We start from the raw sequence: 24,237 nt of genomic DNA, 5'->3' as shown, positions 1-24,237 counted from the left end.
TGTGTGTGTGTGTGTGTGTGTGTGTGTGTGTGTGTGTGTGTGTGTGTCTGTGTGCGCCAAGGGAAACGCTGTGCGTGCGTGTAAACAGGACTACGTCGACGGGGATGCTCGAAATCGGTTGGAGAAGCAAAAAAAAGCGGACTGCGTCGGCTAAAACACCTTTCAATTCTTGCAGTTAACGAGGCTTCGATATTTCGCGTTAGAGTCGATGGGTTACACTCGTCAGAGCGAGCAGAAAAGGGTCAGCGTAGCTCTAAAACGGTTCCAGGTTACTGAAGAATCTGATTGAAGAATCAATCAATCTCTAATTGAATGTGAGTCACCTGATTCAGGTATGCATAGTACTCATCGACAAGAGCGAAAAAATATTAGTTAATATTGGTCTAGATTCAACCGTTTCAAAGTTACAAGATACCCTCGCTTATTGATCACGCCCGCGTTAGAGATACATGAAATAGAATCACATGCTTTGGATATGTACTCCTCAAAGTGACAACAGAAGAATCAGAAAGCATAGATTTGATAGTCAATAGTTTCAAAGTTGCAAGATTCCCTCGCTTATTGATCACACCCGCGTTAGAGATTCTAAAAATGGAATCACCTACTTAGGGTGCCGTACAGTACTCGTCAAAATAAACAAACATGGATCAGCATAGATGTAATAGTCAACAGTTTCCAGGTGATCCCTTTCAAGTACCCCTAACGCACCCTTATACAATAAGCGAAGCAGTAACTCAGAAACCATTGCATTTTACATCCAATGCCTAATGACACCTTCTTGCTCGTTGCGATGCGTGCTATGCGCACTTTTTCATTCTCGCATGCACACAAGCATACCCGGTCACGTTTTTCGCATCGGATATCCACGAGAGCCACGACCAGGAAAAATAGTTAATTGACGATGATTCGCGGAGCCGTTGGGGAATCGGTAACACGTGAAAATCCGCCACACCGTGATGAATTAAGAGGGTGGTCCTCCTGGAAACGCCTGGAAGCGCCTTTCGAGGAACTGCAATTAACGAGATATTGCATGTTCGAACCTCGACTCGGCGTTGTAAATAATACTCGAGACAGAGTGGTATCAGTTTTGGGCGTTTCGTTAATCTGGTTACGCGGAGATTTTCGCAAATCTGCGCTGCTGGAAATAATTGGAGAACCTAGACGAGTGGCATTTAACTCTGTATGCATCTGATCGGGGAAACAATGAAAACAATCCAAGTGATTCGCAGGTGAAATTTTCGTACGACGATATCTAATGGCACTGGGTGCTTAGTAATAATAAAATTTTCTTACGAGGATATCTGATCAATTTGCAGATTCAACCAGTCGCTAATTAATTCGATGATATATAAATTACCAGAAAATAACTTCTGAGGAAAATCTTCAGAATTTCCACATCCTATTTCCTCGTGATATTTAACAGGAATGGAAATCAATTACCCCAAACATTTATCAGTAAATGATACATAACCAAGAAATAATTCCAAGTGAAAATTTATAGGACTAATTTTACTAGCAATTAGGGGTTGATAATTGTAAATTGACATTAATAAAAATAAGTAAGTACATTTAAAAATCTCGATGAATTTACCTCGAATCGTTTACGATATTATAAATGCTTCGCAAGTTGCATGAAGATACCTGTTACACAGAGTGTAAAGAAAGTATAGGTACAAATCGACGGTGTTGAATTGTGAACTTCCGATGGAATTCATTGAAAAAATCAACGTCTTAATAAACATGCCCCGAAGGAGATTGTCTCGAAGATATTCAGCTGTTTAATTTGTAAGTCAATAAGTCTTCGTACGACTACATAAGCTGCAGGTCAAAAGAAGTGTTTTCCATAGCACATACTCAAAACGGTGGCCGTTTCCATGTTGGATTCCTCGACGTTTTTTGAACGAATTTTATGAAAGTATTGACGTGTAAACTAAGAAGCTCATTGTTTTTATAAGTACTCATTTTTGGGCACATGATAACACTGGTTGTACTCAAATTTAAAAAAAGAATATTTGCAAATGATTACCAATGAAAAATGATAAAAAAAATTAATATTAATTTTTAGATACCCTTTCAGGTTCTTTATTTTCATTTTTCTTTCAAGTTTATACTTTTAATTACGCATTGTGTATAACAGACTTTGAAATTTTGGGCCCAGTGAAATAGTAGAACTAAAAATTTTTGATCGGCAGATCTAAAGAATTCTTTTCGTCGGTGTCAATGGAAATTACGAAATAGAGCTTTTCGAATTCCGCGCAGATAGGAGCATTCTCCAGGAGATCAAAGGATTCACCGATGGAAAATTCGCTAGAAGCGCACGGGTCCTCGATCGTGGATCGTTTAGCGAGGAAACACGCGTAATCGATTCGTCTCGCACGCAAAATTGAGCGTCACTGTCCAATTTACGATTTATCTGTCGTGACGTGCACGCCGTATGCATACATGCATGCATGCTCGCCCGCGAGCGCGATAACGCAGTGCAGTTGGGTCGATGCATTATGCAGTTTTCCGTGCGTCCATTATATTTTTAGACCTTTACGATTGCAAGGTTACGCTCGTAACGCTGCGTTCCTCGTTAACTGCGATTTTTCCTCGCCAATCGCCAGCTGACCGGATGAGAACTCGCAACGCCCCGAACCGATCTCTCTCGCGTTTTCCAAGATCGAAGGATTCCAGAGGAACATTATCGCCCGCTCCGACCGACCGTTTGCTCTCATTGGGAAAATTAAACTCTGCTATCTTGATTCGAGAAACCTGCCTGCTTCCCATCGGGACGGTGAAAGTAGAACCTCGATCATCCGAGCAGAAAATGATCTACTACCCGGACATTCTAACATTCGAACGTTCAGCGATCGCGAATCGGGATCGTGTTCTTCTAAAACGAAACGATCGAGTCATGGAAATTTGCGAATTTACAAGGAAAACAAATTTCCTTTCTTGTTAAGGAAAATTGACATCATTTGAAAGTATAATTTTTGCAAAGAAGAAAAACTTGGAAGCAATAATCCAACAATTTTTCTGTTCCTTCGTCCTAAACATGAAATAATTAATGACAGAAAAGTAAGTGTCCTATTTCTCTGTTCGAATAAAAGTGTCTCCCTATATAGTTCGATTGATGAAAGTTCTACCACACTTCATTCCCGATTGAAAAAGCCTTCTATAATGCTTCAAAGGAATTTTGATCGTAATTTGTTATGAAACAACAGCGCGCGCGTTTACAGAGACGTAATGACATCAAATCGAGCACGTGTGGGTCTAATTATTGCGTAGAGTGATCAATTAGATCTACTTGAAGTTTCGTCCGCATTGGCGTTAGGTTTTCTCAGATCTGGGATAGAGAATTACCAATAGCGTGCCACAAATGATTCCCGGCACTCGTTATGTTGTCAGGAAGGTACACGCTGTGCGAGATAGTAATTTTCAATGTTCAAATACTTAGCGTTTCGACAGCAACATTACACCAAAGATATTGAATTATTAATTTGAATGGGTACTCGACATATTTAATTCCAGCCAAGGTTATGATTATAAAAATTGCGTGTGCTAAGGAAGGTTGATGCAAAAAATAAATATTCATTTTGAAAAAAGATGTTCGAATGTTTAGACTAAACTTTCAATCGGAAGGCATGCAATTCTCGCAAAAACAAACAGGAAAAGTTTAGTCAGTGTGCGTTCGTAAATTAACCTACGCGGAGATAAGGCGATAGAAAGACAGGTGTTTACTCATTTAAACGCGTTCTATGTATCTGCCTTCTACTTCAATAATAGTAGCAATTATATATCTTTATTGCATCACAATTGCATAAAATATAAACTGCAACATTAAATGAAAAAGGATACCTAGGCATGGAAATAAATAATGCTTATGGTTTGAAAGCGAGCTACAGCTGTATGCTGTTGCTAACCTAATCTATAATAAAATTTTGAATAATATAATTGAATTCATTAATTAAATTCTCCTAATTAAAATTTTATCTATCGATTTGAAATGAATTCTCCAGTGTTCGTTGGATAAAACCGAATACTACATTCGTAAATCTTGCGATCGGTGTTTCTATCGCGGCAGAATTTCCGCGCAGTATAAATCATCGAACAACTCTGAGAACGAAAGGGTCGATGCGCCAAAGCTCGATTGAAATCGTGGAAAAAACCAAACGACAGAGGAAACCAGCTCCTCGCCAAAGCGATCGTAAAAGTGGAAGCGAATTGCCCCGAGTTGGCAAGCCTGAAGTTCGCTAATCCCTTCCGGAATCGAGCCTTGGCTGTCTGGATATCCGAAACAGAAGAAAAAGGATCGAAAACGAATTAGCCCTGAGAGGACTCCTGCAGTCTCGACCGATTCTAAATTGTTTACAGTTTCTTTTACTCGACACACTCGTAACTGCCATCAAATACATTGTTTAATCAATTTAACGATTTACAAATGAGAAATGTAAGGATCGTGTATAGCGAAATACCTCTGAAATAATGGGAGATAAAATTTCAAATTGATTTGATTATTCAGAGAGACTCAGTTTTCTGTATGTAACATTGATTAGATAGAATAACCTGTTTTTTTGACGTTGGTAAACGGAGTGTAAATGAAAAGTATGTGATTGCAAGATATAAGCTAGGCAAATATAATTGCTAGTGTTGATGATTTTAAAAAGTAATTGTCTGTCTTCCTAGAAAGATTCAATTTCGAGCCGTTTCTGACGAGAAAGATTTATTATGCGATCCTTTACATTTATTGAATTCGAAGCTGTTAAAAATTCCTCTACGAGGAAGAGGAGTCTGAAACGACCCCCAGAAGTCTAACTGGCGCAGAAGTCGTACTGGAGTTGGAGAAAAGGATTCGAGAAGAATCTAGCGAGAAACGGGCACGTTTGACCTCGCCAAGGTGCCAGCAGACGATTAATATTCACATTTTGTCGCGAACGAGGCCGAAATAGCGCGCGATGGGCTCGCCTATCGATTAATCGATGGGGGCGGGAGGTACCGTGGTCGATTCCTTCGGTGCAGCCACGGGCCTCCGCATGGAACACGATGAATATTTCAGAGATCGATCGATTTCGAGCGACTCCGCTCGCGAGGGTCTCTCCCGAGAAGGAGGCGGAAAGCAACTAAATATACAATGTGCTCGACTCGTGCTGGAAGTACGAGGAGAAAAAAGAGGCTTATCCTCCTCCCCGACACGCAGCTACAGTTGCAATAGCGTTCCCAACGATCCAACCGACCGTTCCTAGACCCTCGACCTGCATCTGACCCTTTTCCTTTCGAACTGATCGACGAACAGTAGGAATAACAGTGGTTGGTCATTTAAGATCACTTGGACAGACGTTCGTTATTTATTCAAAATTGACAAAAGATGATCCCCCTGTGTGAGCACCCTGAACATTCTACTTAACTCTCTGCTGAATGAATTTTTATCCAAAAGAAAGAAATTATTTCTCAGTAATTTGTACGTTCATGAAATAATTGTTTAATTGTTAGCATTCTAGAACTCTTGCTTACTCCGATACTAATCTTGAAAATTGGATCTTTCTAACAGAGACTTGGTAAATGTTTACGTTACACGAACTTGATTGTGGCTTTAAAATTCAAAGTAAACGATAAGTCACTGAATCTGCAGAGAATTGAGTGTACCCATAAAAAAAAGCAAAATTTCCTGATTGAAATTCACTGGAATTGTTTTCAATAATTCATGGAAAGTGCCCAACAGATGGTTACAACTTTTCAATACCAAAGAAAATTCTAACAAAAACTTTCCAAGGTCTCGCAACCTACGAAACCTGATCCAGAAATTATTAAACCGCTACAAAATTGCCAAGAGCTAGCTTCCAAGACTAACTATTACAGATAGTTTGCACGTGAACTTGAAAAGTGGAATTGTCGCGATAAAGTGTACAAACTTTTACGCAAAAATAGGATCCTATCGGCATCGTCTTACGTTTGCGACCTGAGGCGTGCAATTAAATTTAAAAATGTTAGATAAAAATGTTAAACACTGTCGGATACGAACTTTGTTTGCCGCGGCTGCGCGAGCGTTTCCTCCTGACGCGTTCCCGTCGCGACGTCCTGAACCATTAATTTCGCAGATGACTCGTATACATATTAATACGTGCGTAATCGCCTTATCATAACTAATAGGAAAAAAACGATTTATGTGGCTCGAATACTGGTTTTCGTATCACTTGAACGCTCATGAGAAACGCGAGGTCGTCGTGTATTGCAACCGCGCGAAGTGCTACTGGCTTCCTAGTGCATCTACGCGCTGTCCACTTACACACACGCGTGGATTATAATGCAACGTGGATGACGTTTTTACGATGAGAACGAATTTACGACAAATTCTTCGACGACCGATGTCTCGATCAAGGTAATTATCCCATAGCGAGGAGAAGATTGTAGCAGACTCTGGTTATGATAGTTTCATCATAAAATAAGGGTTGTTTCGAAAAAAAATATTTTTAAAATATGAGAGCAAAGAAGCAATATTTACGAAAGAAAAAATATTGTGGAACAATAAGAATTAAATCAGCATATCGATGAGATGTTTTTGTTCTTAGAAAAGAACTTTGAGAGATTCCGTGTACCAGGGTCTCAGTAAAATTAAATTAAGATTTTGTAAATTATTGCTACGCGATTGTTTTTATACTGATGTTTGTAAAAAGAACATTTCTCGATTTTTATTTGTAGTAATCACACGATTTTCAGCGATCACTTTTCGCCCCGAGTCATAGACCTGTTATGGCATTTGTAACTGTCTGCAAGAAATGTAAGTACATCGGCAACACCTTCTTTACCACGCTGATGTAAGCGTATAAAAATACATTGCGCTTCGTATGAAACTGTTAAAGTAATCAAAGGTGATTGTAAATAATGTTAACGATAGAATACTTGCGAGTTTAATGGAACGTTTCAATGTTCATTCATAGTAGATTGATAAAGAAGGTGTTGATGGGTTGACGTAGCATTTAGTGAGCCTTAAGCAATACAGGTCAGAAAATCTTTCTACCAATTTTCGTATACATTAATCTTAACTGTTTGAAGTTACTGTCCCACCTTCTTGCTTTAATAATAAAAGATCATGCTGCTTAATATTTTATACTAAATTTTATGTTGAATAAATAACGGAATTCTAATTCAATGGTTCATGAGTTCTATTTTTTTTTTCTAAATCAAGTTCCTCAAAGAGTGAAAAATAATCAAGGAATTAACACCAATATATTTTCACCTGTAACGCTCAAAGACCACCAAAACGTCAACTTGCAAATTAGATACTTTCAGTAAACAATAGCAAGGTGTCGACTACGTCGATACTAATTGTCTAGGGTCAAGCAACGTCGAAACAAATTCCGACGGTCTACGTAGTTAGATAGTTGTGGTTCTCATACCTCGATGGATCTTCGACGGAGGGAGCCTGCCCGCGAATACAAGGAATATCCTGTTTTCAGGATTACGTTGCACTCTCGCGTTCCCAGAATAAGCGTGCTCGTGTGCAAGATCGTATTCTTCAGACGCGCACAGTTCACGTTCCGTGATCAACTGATTCAGGTACCGCCTATCAGAACAGTCGCGGACCTCGCGAACAAAAGCAATTCATCCCTACCCCGCGAAACGTAACAGGCCCAAGTGTACGGACCACGAACTTCAATCGACCCACAATATTTACTGGCTGGCTTCGTCACGCTTAGTAATTGTACACGACGGAAATAAATAAATTAACGAATAGGACAATCCTCGGCGAGGACGAGCGAAACGCTGTTGCCGAGGACCGTGCTCCCTCGACCTTAACGGAGGAGTCGTAAATATAAAATTCGGCTAGAAGAGAGTTGAACTGCGTCACGGTTTATTGCACTGTCCGGGCGGTCCGTTTAACCGCCCTTAAATATACGCGCCGACTCGGCTGTCCACGTTGCGTTTCACCGTCCACCCGACATGAGCTCTTAATACCGTGTTCGCGTCGACGACGTGATAGGAATTGCTGTCTACTCCGGGACTAAAATGTGCCGGGCGTTGTGGGTACGCTGATCTCTTGCGTGTAATTTTTAGTAACGAATAACAGACGAAATATTTCACCGTGCGTTTTTACAGCTCTGACAGGTGTAACGGGATAGTTCTTCACGTATATCTCGCGAATTCGAGATTTAATGTAAAACTGGTTACTATAAAAAATGAAGGCGAGGAAATTTTCTGCAGGAAAGGTCTGATATGTTTTTTTTTTTCGTATAGTGACTAGTTTGGGCGTAACGTGGCGTGGAAGTTGAGCTTTCGTCTGCGAGGATATTAATGTAACGTTCGCGTGAGAGAAGAATGAGATCACTAGTAGATTCTTGCGGTGCAGAAGGTCGTTTTATGTCATTAAATGGTGCAAGATTGTATCCTTTCTGAGGTTAGTGAGATAAAATGGCGATCTGGTACGTATTCCTCAAGAAGTGACAAAATCTACATGCTTCGTCATTCTTCTCGTACCTTCCCACTTACTCCATTCTAGAACCATTACAAGGGTAAACCACTGACTATACAAGAAAACATATCACATCTTTCCTGTAGAAAATATCTTTATCTTCACTTTTAATCGTACCCATTTTGCAGTAAACTCAATAGTTTCTGAGACGCCTATGAAAACCTGACTTTCTATACCCGTTCGAGGCGACACAAAAGCTGTCATTGAAGTCGCTGTCGCAATCAAATAAAAATTTGTATATTTTCATCCTATCTCCACGAAAGTGTGGCCAATGACTCGCTGCGGTTCTACCAATGAAATCAATCAATCAATTAGTCTGATTCAGTGCGCGAAACACGCACGATGAAAAATCATACGAGTGGGGTCGTGTTTGGACTCGTTTTCATTGGATGAGACCCAACAACTCACTGGTAACACTCTCATGAAAGTATAATAAAAAATTTCGATTTTTCAAAGAGAAAAGGGACGTTCCACTGCAGGTTTCCATGAAACGAATTTACCGTGATTGATATACTAAAAAGGACGCCTCGTAAAATTGATTCCTCCTTCGAAAGGATTCTAAGCAATAGGGTTAATCGACTCGAGGCTTCTCGAGAGGTTTTCGTCTCGAAAACTGGACAGAAATAAGCTCTAACGTTGGCACTCAGCGCACCGGCGCACGTCCACGATTTGTCTCGTCGAGTAAACCGCGAAACTAACGAAGATGGAGTCGAAGAGAATGGTAAACAACACGCACGGGTAGGAGAACCGCAGCCCGGAAGCTGTCGATGCCCGCGCACTCGTAACAACTTAATTAGCAGCCCCGTGCCGCGTTTAATTTCTCGTCGCCGCCCACGTCTTCCGAAGCACGTCCGAGGACGCACCGAATCGAAATTTTTCCAAGTCGATGGTCTAAAAACCACCCCCCTCCCCCCTCCCTATCCCGAAACCCTCTGCATCGTTCACAGTGATCATCGGCGCGCGAACCCCCAACCTCTCCCCTTGTCAACTGTATAAAATATTCTCAATCGTATCAACAATAGTCACATCGTACATCGTACAACGTTGTTACATTATTACAATAGTTTATAGTTAATCGTAATCAATATAATATTCACAGCATTTTATCAAAATCTCTTAAAAGCACCAACCGTGGCGGCTCAAATTTCTCCCCCATTCGCCCTCTCCGTTAATCGTCACGTTAATTCTTCACGGATAAAAACCCCCGATCTTCGAACCGATCGATCCTCTTCGTGATTCAATTTATCTTCTTTCTCGTGTTCTCTTGTCCCCTTCTCTCATTCGCTCACTCACTCGTTCTTCCTCGCTCTCATTCTTTCTCACACGCACGCACGCACACACGCACACACTCATTCACACACACAGACACAGGCACACACACACACACATATATATATACCTTCAATAATTTATCGATATATATATATATACATGTATATATAATATATATATGTATATATAAGCTAAACGTTTCGTCTTAAAGCACTGATTAACCGAGGGAGCTCGTTTTAACGTGTCCCTCCCTCTGAACACGCGTTTACCAACCATCCTAACCAAAATCACAGGACTAACTAGAAACACCGCCGGTTTGTTGCCTCGTCGCTCGGCGGGATCGATTGACGCGAGGTGTACACCCTTCGTGGAGACGAACGAAAGAACGACAGGAGTGACGTGGAACGATGATGAAAGGGAGAAATCGAGGATAGACGACGTACGAGCGAGCGTCCCGTGAAAGCGACGCACGGGACGCCGTTCGTTCAAGACGAGCGGTGGAGCGAAGTGGCACCGTACCGCCAAGAGGAGGACGCGTGAGATGACAAGGAGAGACCGTGGCGGGGAAAGATTAAAGAAATGCGTGAAACAACGAGCGAACGAGAATGAGGCACTACTAGAACGGCTCGCGTCCGTGTTCGTGTACGCGTTCCCGTTCCCGTCGTCCGACGGCGTCCAACGTGTCGGCGCACGATCGAATCGTCTCGTCCGCGAGGCGATCCACGGACCAACGATGAACGAGTGGGAACGGAACCCTCCAAGGCGGCGTGTCCGGTGGTTCTTCGTCCGGCGGTGTTGAACGTGGCGGTTCTTGTTGCGCGGGCCAAGGCGAACTCAATGATGCGGCGGTGGCGGCGGCGGGGCCTCTTCCTCGGAGGGATCCACGGGGCTCGGGGACAGGAACTTGCGCACATACTTCGGGTAATGTGTCTTTTCGTGGGCCTTCAGTATCGTCGACCTCGAGAAGGTCTTGCCGCAGAGCGTACACCGGAACGGACGTTCGCCCGTGTGCACCCGACAATGGTCCTTCATGTGGTGGCGCAACTTGAACGCCTTGCCACAGAACTCGCACTTGAAGGGCCTGTCGCCAGTGTGGGCCGGTAGGTGGGCTATCAGGGATCCGACGTCCGGGAATGACTTGCCGCAGAACTTGCAGAGGACGACGCCCGAGGTCGGGTCCGAGTGGGCCGCGAGCTCGAGGTCCATCGGCTCGATCGTACCTGCTGTGGGGTAGTGGGCCTCCGGCGGCAGGTGCATACCGGGTTCGAGGCCCAGCTGAGCCTGCAGCTGCAGGTGGGCCGCCTGCTCACGGTACTTGAGCGACTCGAGGCTGTGCGAGAGGATGTGCCGCGCCAGCTTGCTCTGGTGGAGGAACGAGGCACCGCAGTACATGCACGCAAACACCCGCTCATCCACACCCATCAACTCCTGCAACCAAACAAACAAGAACATCAACTTCTTGTCTTCCCTTTAGCTCGTCCTTACACCCCACAATAAACTTTCTCGCTCTCGCTTTCGCTTTCACTCTCCCACTCTCTCTCCCGCTTGCTCACTTTTATTTTTTTTTCTTTCATCTACCGATCTACCATCTATCTATTTATCTATCCTTCTATCTATCTATCTATCTATCTATCTTTTTTTTTATCTATTATTTCCGTTTCTCTCCACTCTCTTTTTTTTCTCTTTTTTTTTTGGTGCGTTTACTTTGAAGTGATCGTTTCAAGCAGAAGGGAGATGCCCCTAGTTCACCTCTAGCTTTCTCCGTGTCTACGATACGTGTATGCCACGACACGTCTCGCCACTTCGCCGCGAGAAATCGCTCGTTCCGACACTACTCGACTCACGACGTACGCGGGTACCGTGTGTACAGGGGGTGGACAAAATAATGCGAACACCTGGGATATGCTACTTCGAGTTGGACCACCATTTGCATTTAAGCTTGGTATGGGATCCAGTGGAATTAACACTGTCTGCCAATTGCTTTAGAGATCGGTTCTCACTCTGGCCACCGAAACTGCTCACCGTACTTAAGTCGGGTGACAGGGGTTGGTCCAAGGAAAATGTTGAAATTTACATTCGATTTTGGAACTAAGACTGAGGAAACAATTTGTGGGCCTGTTTCTCGCAGAGTTCTCCAAAATTATTCGTAGTGGTTCGGTGGTGGCTAAACCAGATGACCGTGCTGATTCAAAAAAGTCGTTGCTAGGGATCCTCGAGCTAGGATTGAACTTCATGAGTGATAGCTTCGAAAGATAGCGTCATTGTTGAGAAACAATACAATACTTAGGATGTCCAAGCACTAGTTGCTAGTACACGATCACCCAAGGTACCAGAGCCACCCCGATACCAAGGCATGGCCGTCCAGTCACAGAACCACTCCCTTCAACAATCCACATTGCAGGTGTTCATATTATTTTGTCCAACCCGTGTGCAAGTGCACGAGCCGCGACGCTAGCTCGTGAAAAGAAAAAAAAAAGCGTCTCTATATCTTTTCTGCGTTCTCTCTGTATCCCGTTGGCTTCGTTCTCGTATCTGGCTACTGCTTTCCTCTCATTCTATCGTCACTATATGACTCGTAACGTAACAAGTAAATACAAAAAGGGAAAAAAAATTAATGAAAGAAAGAACAGGCAAGGCTCGTCGTTCTCGAGACCACTACTTTTGTATAAGAAGCACGTATTTGCTATGACCAGATGTTACGCATGTACACGAGGTTCTCTCTTTCTTTCTTCCTCTGATTCCACGAGCTCCTCTCTTTACGTTTATTTTTTTGGTGGAAGAAGAAGTCCCTGGCCTGACGAGAAAGTGATTTTTATATATATATATATATATTTTTTTTTTTTACCTCTCGACGGCGTGTAAGACGGTAGCACAAGAAGTTGACGCTCATTTTTGTTTGGCACGACGCGCACCCCCAGGTAGAAACATGTATGACAAAGGAAATTGTCTGAGTGTGTGTGTCACCGTATATATACACACGTACGGAGGGTCTTTGATACGTGTCTATATATGTACGTATAGATATATATATGTATCGGTCTGGATTAACGAGTGACACATGTACGGGCCCATTTGGCAAACCCCCACAGCCTCGCTTAAGAACAACGGACAACAACCCACCCGCACCCCTCGCCCCTCGTCCCTCCTCCCACTTATTTGTTTGTATTTTTTTTTCTTTTCTTTTTTCTTTTTTTTTTTGTATATGTATATATACGTATAAACAATTACGGCCGTGATCGCCGCGGTGTGCAAAAAAATTGATTCGCCGATAGCAAAAGGCATTGCAATCAACCAAAGAGAAAAAACGACAAAATCGAAATACAAATATTACAAAAGGTAACAAATGGTAATAATGAATGTCAATATAATCTGCAGTATGTATATAACGATACATATATGTATATATGTATGTCAATAGTATGAAAATATATATATAAATATATGCATGTATGTGATGTATGTCAATACCAGTTATGTATATAACGATGCCTGTGTATATATGTACACACATCGTGTTCGCATGTGTACACACACATTACACACACATACGTACGCACAGGTGTGTCTATATATACACATGTACGCAGACGTGTGTACACATATATTTATATATTTACGTATTTATATATATATATAAAAATGTAGTAAAAAACAACCATGGCCAAAAACGAAGGTCAACTTCTTGACAGTGAGCTAGCAAGACAGGCTGGCAGGATGGGGATCAACGGGATATTCTGTTATTCGTCGGTTTCTTCCAATCGATCGCTCGAACGGCCAGGGAAAGAGAAAAAAACGTTGGATCGTCGTCACGGATCACGCATTTTCCGAGCCGGTATACCGCAGGCCCCCTCGAAGCACCAGGATTGCGAGAACGATTGGAGACGAGGGAAATCGGGATCCACGATCAACGGGGAGCGTTTCGGACGAGTCTCTTCTTCTCCAGCGCGAGTAGAACGACCAAGATGGGGGACCAGCGGTGGACGTTGAGGATCGAGAGAAAGAGAGAAGCTGGAGTGTCACGAGAAAGATTCGAATGGGTATAGAGACAATGAGAGCAAAAGTGGTAGAGGTAGAGACAGACAGATGGATGTATTCACTGGAGAAGGGGAGCATGGACAAGTGAATTAGTTTGGAAAAGAAGATAATACGTTCGTCTAAAGTAGACGGCATGCACGATCGATCTCCAGCGCAGCGCGTCTCGACGACGACGTCTTTAGCGTGGAAGCTAGAACAAGCGGCCACGTTCGAATTTACGCTTGTCCGACCCAGGGCACCGTAAAAGGGCGTTGCTTTGCACCTAGGGGGTGACCTTGCACCGATTCTGGGACAGATCGTTTGACGCTGTTCGTTAATGTTACCAGAGACGCGAGATTCGGCGATCTTCCGACTTTTTCGTATTTCTGACTAAGACTTGGTGCAAAGACACCCCCCACCCCAAGGTTAAAGAACACCCCTCTTACGGCGCTCGTGGAGACTCTACCCGCAAAATAACCGAAGTATCACCCTTCCACGTGTTCGAGGAGTTATCGTCGGGTCTCTGTGACGATCATCGAACGTCCAAAGCGAAAATCCCATTGCTTCAAGGGGTAACGTGTTATCTCTCTGTCATCGAACCTCCGATCACACTCTACTGTCGGTCAGGACGTCTAGCGATAATTGTTAATGACACGATCACTTTCAAATTAGCGGGGAGAGCAGCAAACAGCAAAGCACTTGGGCACGCATGCAATAGACCCACATGCAAGTGAACGCATGCCTGTCTATCCATAAGCGCAGATAGATAGACAAGCAAAATAGACAGATATATAGATAATATATATTTATATATATATAATATAATATATATAATAGATAGATAGATAAAATGGATCGTGTTATGTTCGTCCGAGGTATCGAGCGAAACGTTGTCGTTCCTGTCGACGTTCGGTGAACGAGTAGCGCGCAAACGAACGATTTGTCGTAAACCTTGACACAACAAGAAGCGAATCGAGTTGCAGGCGCTTTAATTTTTCTTTCATTTTTTTTTTTCATTTTTTTGTTTGTTTGCAAGAGCCGCGTCAGCTCATCCGCAATGCCTGGGTTGGTGTTTATGCGATTGCAGATGAGTCGAGTGCGGTAGGGGCATTACTGGCGAAAACCGTAATCGATATATAAATGCAGAGTAAAGAGAAAGTACGAGAATAAAAAGTAGTCAATAAATTGGAATGTATAGTGGATGGAAAAAACGAGAGACACTCACCGGATCTGGCGGGAGTCTGTAGTCCGTGGATATCTCGCTGCTCGCGCTCCGATCCTCGGTCGACCTTTCCCAGTCCATCTCTTTTTTTAACGACTGGAAACGAACATTGGGCACACGTCAAAGTAATAATTGGATAGCCGTCGATGGTATCGGGAAAGTATGAACTCTCCTCACCGCGATCGACGCAACGGAATCGCTTGTGCGAAACGCTCTAAGCGGAACACCGAACCCGATTAGACGCGATATAGAAATTCGAGGGGCAAAGTTGAAACGTCGCGTGCGCGATATAATCGTGGTGTTGGTTAAAAAAGAAAGCGAGACTTCTTTCTTCTTAAAATACAAGAATTCTAATACAAGAAACTTTGAAATTATATTATAGACATGTGGATGTTTGCAGTGTATATTGATTTGGTGTTCATACTCGAAATCTCTAGCAATGTCGACACAAAAGAATTTAGATTTTAATGCATGGATACTTGCAACTCATACTATTGACTCGTCTTAACGCTAAACCTACCGACGTTCATTTGTTTAAAGACACATTTTTCATATTACATGGAAAAATATTTGACGTAGAACTAAATTAAATAATGCATGAAACAATTGTATGTAATTCATATACAGTATACAAGAACCGTAAATAAAAATTTGAAAACGGTCATTTGACCGGTCGTGGTAGGTTCAGAGTTAACCATTTTCATACTATTCAGAACCACCAAGGATGACTTGCCACTACCAACCTAACGCGTCCGTGATAAAATCGTTCGAACCGAGTGTATTTCACGTAGTGTTTCTGCGGGGTGCATTAAAATCGAGATAAAAAAGAATGTTACTCACAAGTGGAACTTGCTGGACTGGAGGTAACCCCGAAGGGCCCGCCAGAGGTTCTGTACTGTGCGGGGACGGAAGCCGGCTCTGCGGTAGGTTCAACGGTAACACACCAGGCGTGCCACCAGTGTTGTTACTGAGACTCATGTCTGACGGTCCGCTGTGCACCGAGATCGGACTGAGGGAACCCCTCGTTTCCTCTAGGCTGGCAGCGTCTTCGGAGTCCCTCCTGGGTCGATCGAGGGCCAAGGGTCCTGGACAAGGGCTACCGGGTCCTGTGGGCGATGGCGGACACTCCGTCATGTCTACCGCCTCGGTGGACTCGCTGGTGGGTGGTTGGACTACGATTTGTTGGGGTTGCTCGCATTCTTTCACCCCTCCCGATGGCAACCCCGTGCCACCGGATGTATTTCCTTCCCTATCTCTCTCCTTATTGCTCGCTTCCTTTATGCTTTCGCGTTCTCGGTGATGTTCCCGCGACGTTTCGCGCTGTATACCCTCGGACGCGCTCGTGTGTTGTTGTTGTTGCTGCTGTTGCTGCTGGGTTTGTTGTTGCTGCTGCTGCTGCTGTTGCTGTTGTTGCGGCGGTGGTTGTTGCTGTTCGTCCCTCGACGCTACCGCCGCGTTGATGTTCGTCATGTCCGCTAGACCCTTCACCTTGAGGCTCTCCGCAGTCTTGAGGAGGGCCGATAGCTGGCAGTACTCGACGTTTACCTCGCCTTTGTACATGAAGTCGACGAGTGTACGTAGCTCGGCGAAACGTACGTCCTTTAGGATGACTATGGGGTGGCGATTCGGATGGTCGAGGAACAGAGCCTGGAAGTAGCTGGAGCACGCGGAGAGGACTACCTTGTGGGCACGTATCGAAGGTCCCTCCGTGCACGCCAATGTCACGTCCACCAGCGACTCCGACTCCAGCAGTTGACTGAACACACCCAGCAAGTTGCTCTGATGATTGTTCCACCTCAGGCAGTAATGCTCACTTCCCATGTCTGAACTGCACCCCGCAACCCTGCTGCAGAAGAAACATTTGTACCGGTTCGCGTTAATCCTCGCTTCGTTTCTTTTCTTTTTTATTCGTAGTCGAATGTTTTGTTTTTTTCTTTCTTTTCATCGTCGCGTATTCCTCGTTATTTTTCTGTTCGCGCCACGAGCGCGATTTCTGGGCGAGATTGTTTACCGGAGAAGTTCGTGGGACGTAGCGGAGAGAAGTTGAAGACGTTTGACAGCGAGGGAGAAGCGAATCGGTAGAGAGCGTAACGATTTGCAGATTTCGGTTCGATTACTGAGACGATTTATTCTATGTAGAGTTTTATGTAGAGACTGTAGTGTTGACAGCAAGCGTTCTGAGATTTATGATACCTATAGACTGGTAAAAGAATCGACTTGCCTAGGAAAAGAGGTCTTAGATCCTCGTCTATTTTCATTCAATGATGTCATACTCAGTGGTGGCATTTGTATCACATGGCTACGACATTAAATTAACACAATTATGATTGTTGTGTCTTCAACTACCTGTGCATAAATTTTACTACTCCACAATTAAGTCATTTCTTCGTTTCAGGTAAACAATCGAGCACCATTAACCTTGACATTTTCAGAGATTTCTTTCAATATTTTATTGGATTGTTCAGAAAGTTCGTGCCAATTTTTAAGAAAAATTCAAAGGTACATTTGAACTTTATGTATATATTTATTGACTTACATCGATATCATTTTGTTTCACAACCTTTCCACCTTTTAAGAGATATATTCAGACCTGTACCACCTATCAAAAATCGACATTGACTTTCCAGACAATACTTTACCTACCTATACAAAAGTAACTTTTTTTCATAAAAGAGAAAATAACGCGAATAGTTTTATAATTAATCCTAATTAACTGCTGATAATTTGCTCAACTCGGCCCCAGAACGGTTGGATCTAAACCAATCGGACGCCATTAGGCAACGACGCCTCTAATCGCGCCATACTTGTCGTTCGCGCGGCAGCTAGCATAAATTACCCTGCGCGGCGTTTTCCAGCGTGGGCCGTCCCGCATGAACGCGAACAACGCGAAAAAGAACACGGCACTGCGGATGTCTAAATTGGAATTCCTTGTCCGCCGCGGGAAAACCGTAAGTCGGGACCCTTGGCCAGCGCTATCACAATTTCCTCCGCCATAAATCAGCGTCCGCGGAAGCGCGACGCTCGCTCGAGCCTCGCGATTTATTCGACGCTGCGCACCGCGCGTTTCTTAACGCCGCGGTCATCGTTTAAGCCGGGGCTCTGGTTCGTTGCGTTATAAAATGACTCACTTTGGAAAATTTGCCATCGTAATTCACCTACGGTCGAAACATTAATATGTATGCAAAATTGAAAAGACGTCTCAATCGTCACCCATTGTAGTAGTTTCTTGAATCGATACTCTATGAAATAGTCATTTATTGAAATGAATTTATAGAATAGTCGCAGTCCGAGTTCTATCTTCAGATTAATTAAATTAACAATCAGGCCAACAGACTATGCACCATACAGATTTGAGATGTCCTAAGTGTTCCTTTCGGAACGAAAAATAGACCATTTATTTTATTTGACTATGATTGCTTGTTTATGGAATGTTCAAGACTTCAGATTTTGTTCCATCCACATGAACTCTGTTAAGTTATATTGCAATCGTCATATGAATGATCAAGAATTCTATCGTTTAAAGAAATCGTAAATCGGTGAAATATTCTAAAATGAGATGGTGAAAAGTTCTAAAATAAAATAGTGGAAAAGACCTAACAGATTATGAACTGTATTTTCATCTACTTCGTTCTACAAAAAACTTCTAAGTTATATTTTAATCGCAATATGAACGGTCGAGAATGCTATCGTTTAAAAGAATCATTAACAAGGGAAATCATACCTAACATCCTCATACATAACTGCTACAAAATCATACACGTCAAGCTCTTCGAAACGCCACGACCTAACGAGTGGACGTTGCATCCAAAGAAACCCCGGCACGATTCCAGGCCGCGTTCGCGAGTAGATGCACGACCGATATCAGCTGACGATATTGTCGCTTATCTCGCGGCCGTATTTATTGCTGGCGTCTGATGCGTGAACGCCGCGCGCACGCACGTGTCGCGGCCATGTGCGAACCCGCGGAAACGCGGCGGTGTACCGCACACGTAATTATCCGCTGCGACGAAGCCACGAGCGAACGCGTGTGTTCGCGCGATATGTCCTCGGATAGGCGCGGATGGCGTGCACGAGGGGCTGCGCGATGCTCGCGTGATTCGCCTCGAGACCCCCTTGATAACGCGTCCGTACGTGATAATAACCGGGACGTATCGTAATAATAAAGGGAGAATAACGTTTTTACGTGGATCAAATTGCCGTGGGATTATTAGAGGCCGTTCGGGGTCTGAATAATTCGCGTCGGCCGCGACGATGGGTCGCGAGCGCGGCGGATCGACGCGTCCGGGGCGTTTGACTTTGTCGATAGGTCGAGGGAGTGAATTAGAATCGAAGAGGTGGGTTATTAGAGACTGTTTTTTTTTGTGGGTAGAATTATTGAATAGAGAAGAGTGTAGGTTGCTAAGAAGAAGGATAATTTCTGAAGGTAAACAGGTAGTTGATGTATAGGGAACCACTAAGAAAGTTGGTTTTTGTGGACAAACCTAGAGTATCATTATATTTAGTCGATGAATAAGACCCGATGAGGATCTAAGGCAATTCCAGAGACTCTATCAAATTATATATATAGACTAATATTGTAGTTTCAATAAAAACTGTATTAATTAATTTTAGGAATAAGTAAGCTCCTCACGTGTACATAATAGTCTAGTCTGAGAACTACTGCTCGACATAAAATGTTTGCAATCATCGTGTATTCCCTGAATAAATAAAAACATCATTACCAATTTGTAAACGAATTCCTATGAATAATACATCAGCAATATACATTGTACAACACATCAATCTACATTCATGGATTTAAAGAAAAGCGAGAAAGAACGAGTGTCAACAAGATTCTAAGGTGCCATTTGCATATCTATTTACACGAATGATACACGACATGTAAGCTAATTACTCCCTCTTTATTCGAGCAAGATCCATCAACGCAAATCGTAAGATTACATGAAAAGCAAATGAACTTTTTAACCAAGACGTCTGAAACGCACACGTGCGATTTGATATGTGCATAGGAATCAGCTTTCGCACGCAACCATCAAGGACGATGCACCGCGTATGCGTGTTTCGAAATTCGAATAAATTTATAGCGCGGGCCTAATTGAATCATGGGTTGCTAATATTTTCAGCTCCACCTAACGAGCGCCGCGGCCGCCGCGATCAAGTGTTCTTCGCGAATTGTGTCAAAAACTGCGGGGAACCCGTGCACGGAATATTCCTCGCGTGTTCGTAAAACTTCTGCGTTTTAATTAGAGTTTGCAGCTAAAATTTGCATTTACGGAGTGTCTACTTCACAAACTTTGCCCGCGTAAAGTTGTTCGAGAAATGAATGTACGCGCGGGAGCACCGCGAGAGGAAAAAGCGATCGTGTCGCTAATTCAAGAATGACATCGACCATCGCCCGATGACTTGAGAATGATCACGAATCGATGGTTCGTTCTTTACCAATTCAAACTGGAAAATTCAATTTTTCTTATGTTATTCGATTTTTAGTTCTATTGTTGCGTCTTTTTAAAATATGAGTAGATCGATTCGTTTTTGTATTAAAGGAAGTTCGAAATATTCACTATAATTTGCAGCTTTATGACAAAGTCCTTCATAAACATCGATAATCTTTGTTTAAGACTTTCTTTGAGACTTGAACTGAAATTAAATTCTTAAAGATATTGTTGACAATAATTGACGTTAACCTGAACAAGTGACAATTTCACAAATGGTTGTTAATTAATAAATGTTCACTATTCGGAGTGAGATTGACAAAGTGAAGAGAATAAGTGGATTTCGTATAAATTGAGCGACATTTAGGATCCTAAGTGAATGGAGATGGCCTCTTTGTCACTTTGGAAGGACAAAGGAAGTCCATTTCTGAAACAAGTCGTCACTTTTAATGGGAAATAGATGTGATGAGACAAACAGTTGCTTGGATGGAGAAAACTGAAGATTTTCATCAAGCTGGTTAGTATGGAAACTCGCGTGTAAACTGTATCAAGTTGAGATCACAGAAACAACGAGTGAATAAATTGTTACATTTTTCGATATTTAATTTGGTACCTTAATCAATGACTTCGATAGTGTAATCCTATCCTTCTTTGTATAATACGAAACGAAATTTCATAGGAAAGGTTTGATAAAGTATGCTATAAGAACTAGCTTTGCTAACTATAATTCCCAGAGTATTGAAAACTAGCACACTCCAATTCACATTCGATGTACACTTAATCCTATAGTCTGTAATCTTTGCACTTGGAAAAGTTTCTGCCCATTTGCAAATAGACGTGTAATGACATATATCATAGTGCATCGTTTTCGCTACGTACTACTAGTCGAAGAAACAAGTGCTATACGAAACACAGTTTGATATAAAGTAAATGTTTTGTGTACTATTATGCTTATTTGCAATAATAATAACCTTCTAATTGTTCCTTCTTTAGCAAATATCGATCTTCTTTCGATGCCAAATCGGGAAACTGATCATTATTTTGCGAGAATGTGGCCTGAGCGTGTTCCGAATCTCGTTTCAACCTGCTAATGAAAACGGAACGAAATGTGTGTCGCTCGAAATCTCGCTGGGAATTTCCGAAAGCGTCGTGACGATCATTGGCACGATTTTGGCGAAACGTGGCGCCTAATCGGTGGCAATCGTTTCACAGTGGAGTTGGCCAAAGTTTTCAGAGCAAGGCGCTGGCAAGAACACGGTGATCGATCGTCGTTGAAAAACGGGATGTCATCGTGAATTAAATAGAGTCAGATTTCTGGCAGATATTTCGCACCGAGTTTCGCCAGCGCGAAAAATCCGTTCGATACATCTACAACTACGGTAGTCGAATGTTTGTTAATTTACATCAGACCACGAAGCCATTATTCGAGCAAACAAAGCTCGATATTTACTTAATCAATGTGTGTACACGGTGTATTTTACAACTCTGTTCCGATAATAAATTAATTATAATTCATTTCCATAACAAACTACGGTCAATTTCAATGATTCGCCACATTTAATAAACTGAATTAATTATATTGCATTGCATTTATGAACATTTCGAAATTATCAATTTTCATAAAATTTAGTTGTATTCTATTGAAGAGTCATGTATTATGAAGGAAATATTATGATATTCTTCTGTATGAATTGCAATATTTGCACAGGTCTTGAAGATGACTCGAATCCAAAAGAGTAAACATAAAAATGAGTAAACACGATTTCGAAGAAAAATAAAATTCAAACCGAACACAGATATAACGCCAACAACTCATTAACATGTTTTGACTTGCATAATCTGTCTTTACCCAAATCATGACATAGCAAATAAAGGAAAAATATTAAATAAAATATTCGAGGTAAGGTGGAACACTTTTTGATCCACCTAACTAAAAGAGTTAACACAAATAGAAATCAGTCTATTTAACGACATACGAAACAATCATGGCACTACTCTCGTTTCGCCACAGATTCGTTTCAGCAACGAGCCCGCAAATTAAAGGCCCCCGATCCCGTGGAATGATCGAACGCAACAAAAACCCGTGCCCTTTAATCTCAACCCAGAAAAGAGAACAGGAATTCCGCGTTTCTCGCAAATGAAGCGTGTAACTGTGTGCCCAGCTGACCTTTGCTTCTCACCCACAATTTTATTTCCCAGCGTTCCCTCTGCACTTTCCAGCGAACAACTCTATCTTTCCCGCAAAAACGTTTCCCACCCCTTCGACGCGTGCGTGGGGAGGTCAAGTAGTTTCCGTTACGGCACAAAGATGGCTCAGGTCACCGCTTTTTGGGATGCGGAAGGCGTCCCATCGATTACTTGTCGCGTAAAACTACAATCACGGAGGTCTACGAGGACCGTTTGAAAAGTTCCTTCTCGTACAAATAGCTTTTGATTCCACGGTTGTCGTTGTGGACGTTCGACTTTTTTGTGGGATGTTAGGGTAATAATATGATTCCTTTGGGTTTGATTGAATGGTGTCAAAGAGACCTAAGCAATTGCTGATAAAAGTAAGAGTAACAAGTATCACTCACTATCTTCAGGACACAGAGAAATTTGAAGAATTCTCTTTTACATTTATATCTTCGATTATTGCAGAAATTAAAGCCTTAATTTCCTACAATAATCGAGGTTCAATTACTTCCAGTGACAATGAATTATGCCAAACATTCCAGCCCACTTTTATTTCAATCCTGAAAATTTGCAAAATTCAGCCGTCTGTACTTCTCAAACAAACTTCCACCCACCAAAATGATGACTAAAACCCTTCCGCATTTAACGTAAACCACTTCATACCTAAATTTCAAAAAATTCCGTACCATGGATCGCCAGAACCGATCGATCCGTCGTGGATCGAGTAATTTTTCTTATCTCCACGAGTGAATTCGAGCCCATACGATGATCGCACAGGATTCGCTATCCCAGCTAAGAGTAGCCTAACAGCGTTGACGAGCCGATCGCGTGGCCTATCTCACGGAAGGCAGCCAAGTTTCTTGCGAAAGCCCAATCGCGACCAGGAAGAGCCGGATCACCGCCATTTATCGCGCGCGCGTAATCTAATTGCGTATAGGGCCAGCGAACTGTTTAACATTAAACCGATTGCCGGCGTCGGATACTGGACACACGTGCGTGCGCCTGTCTAAACGGATTGACCTAAAGAAAACCTCTGAAATGACATAAATAACGGAGACATGCACACCGGGTCGCCTTACGTAAGTACCGTGTACCGTGCCGTGGAAAAACATTGAACGAAGAAACGCTTTTAATCGTGCCGCTCGAGCACCCCTGAAGAAATAACCTTTTCGACCTTCTTCCACTTCTTACTCTGAAACACTCCGAATCGTTGATTTTTTGTTTGGCCACGTATGCAAGTGGAAATTGCTTTTTCCTTCCGAGGGTCGTGAGTGTAGATGTCCGGATGATAGGTGAATATTTGGCATACCGTGCAGTTTTTCAGCGTTTGTTGACGTTTGTTACGGTGTACGGAAAGAGTAGGCCTCCTTTGGGAACATAGCAACTTTCTAACTGAAATGATTCATGAAAGTCATAGTACTAAACTTCAAATAATCACCGCTCTATCTCTAAACGAATCAAGGGTGGTTATACATGAAATTGATTATTCCTTGCAATTGGTAACAAAGAATTTATTGAAACTTAAATATATCATTGGTCATGTACAATTAGGGGTAGTTTAAGTCATCGTTTCGTTCATTTCCAATTTGTTTAAAAAATGCAGTACATTCAATTTTCGCGATCAAGATCTGAGATATCCACCAAGTTGTGCGATTAGAAAATTGTTCCAGGACGTT

At 42.6% G+C, this 24,237-nt stretch overlaps 2 protein-coding genes across 5 annotated transcripts in view; one reads left to right on the top strand and one right to left on the bottom strand.

Moving 5' to 3' along the window:
• Window positions 1-24,237, bottom strand: part of LOC128889530 (protein bric-a-brac 1-like) — an 83,193-nt gene that overhangs the window by 36,119 nt on the left and 22,837 nt on the right. Inside the window, exons 1-3 of one of the 3 annotated variants that reach the window (XM_054147222.1) lie at window positions 15,798-19,043; window positions 14,961-15,053; window positions 9,418-11,149 (exon numbers count right to left, since the gene is read on the bottom strand). In XM_054147222.1, coding sequence (XP_054003197.1) covers window positions 10,556-11,149; window positions 14,961-15,053; window positions 15,798-16,778 — 1,668 coding nt within the window. In that variant the 5' untranslated portion in view covers window positions 16,779-19,043 and the 3' untranslated portion in view covers window positions 9,418-10,555. Of the gene's footprint in view, window positions 1-9,417; window positions 11,150-14,960; window positions 15,054-15,797; window positions 19,060-24,237 lie in introns of those variants that run through there. The other 2 variants (XM_054147221.1, XM_054147220.1) reach the window with 2 other exon arrangements.
• Window positions 1-24,237, top strand: part of LOC128889531 (ras association domain-containing protein 2) — a 110,950-nt gene that overhangs the window by 64,939 nt on the left and 21,774 nt on the right. The window lies entirely within an intron of this gene.

Source organism: Hylaeus anthracinus, unplaced genomic scaffold, assembly GCF_026225885.1.
Source record: "Hylaeus anthracinus isolate JK02 unplaced genomic scaffold, UHH_iyHylAnth1.0_haploid 11997, whole genome shotgun sequence".
In the NCBI taxonomy this organism is placed as follows: domain Eukaryota; kingdom Metazoa; phylum Arthropoda; class Insecta; order Hymenoptera; family Colletidae; genus Hylaeus; species Hylaeus anthracinus.
The sequence above is the reverse complement of the archived record's forward strand: the minus strand, read 5'-3'. Positions and strand labels throughout refer to the sequence as shown.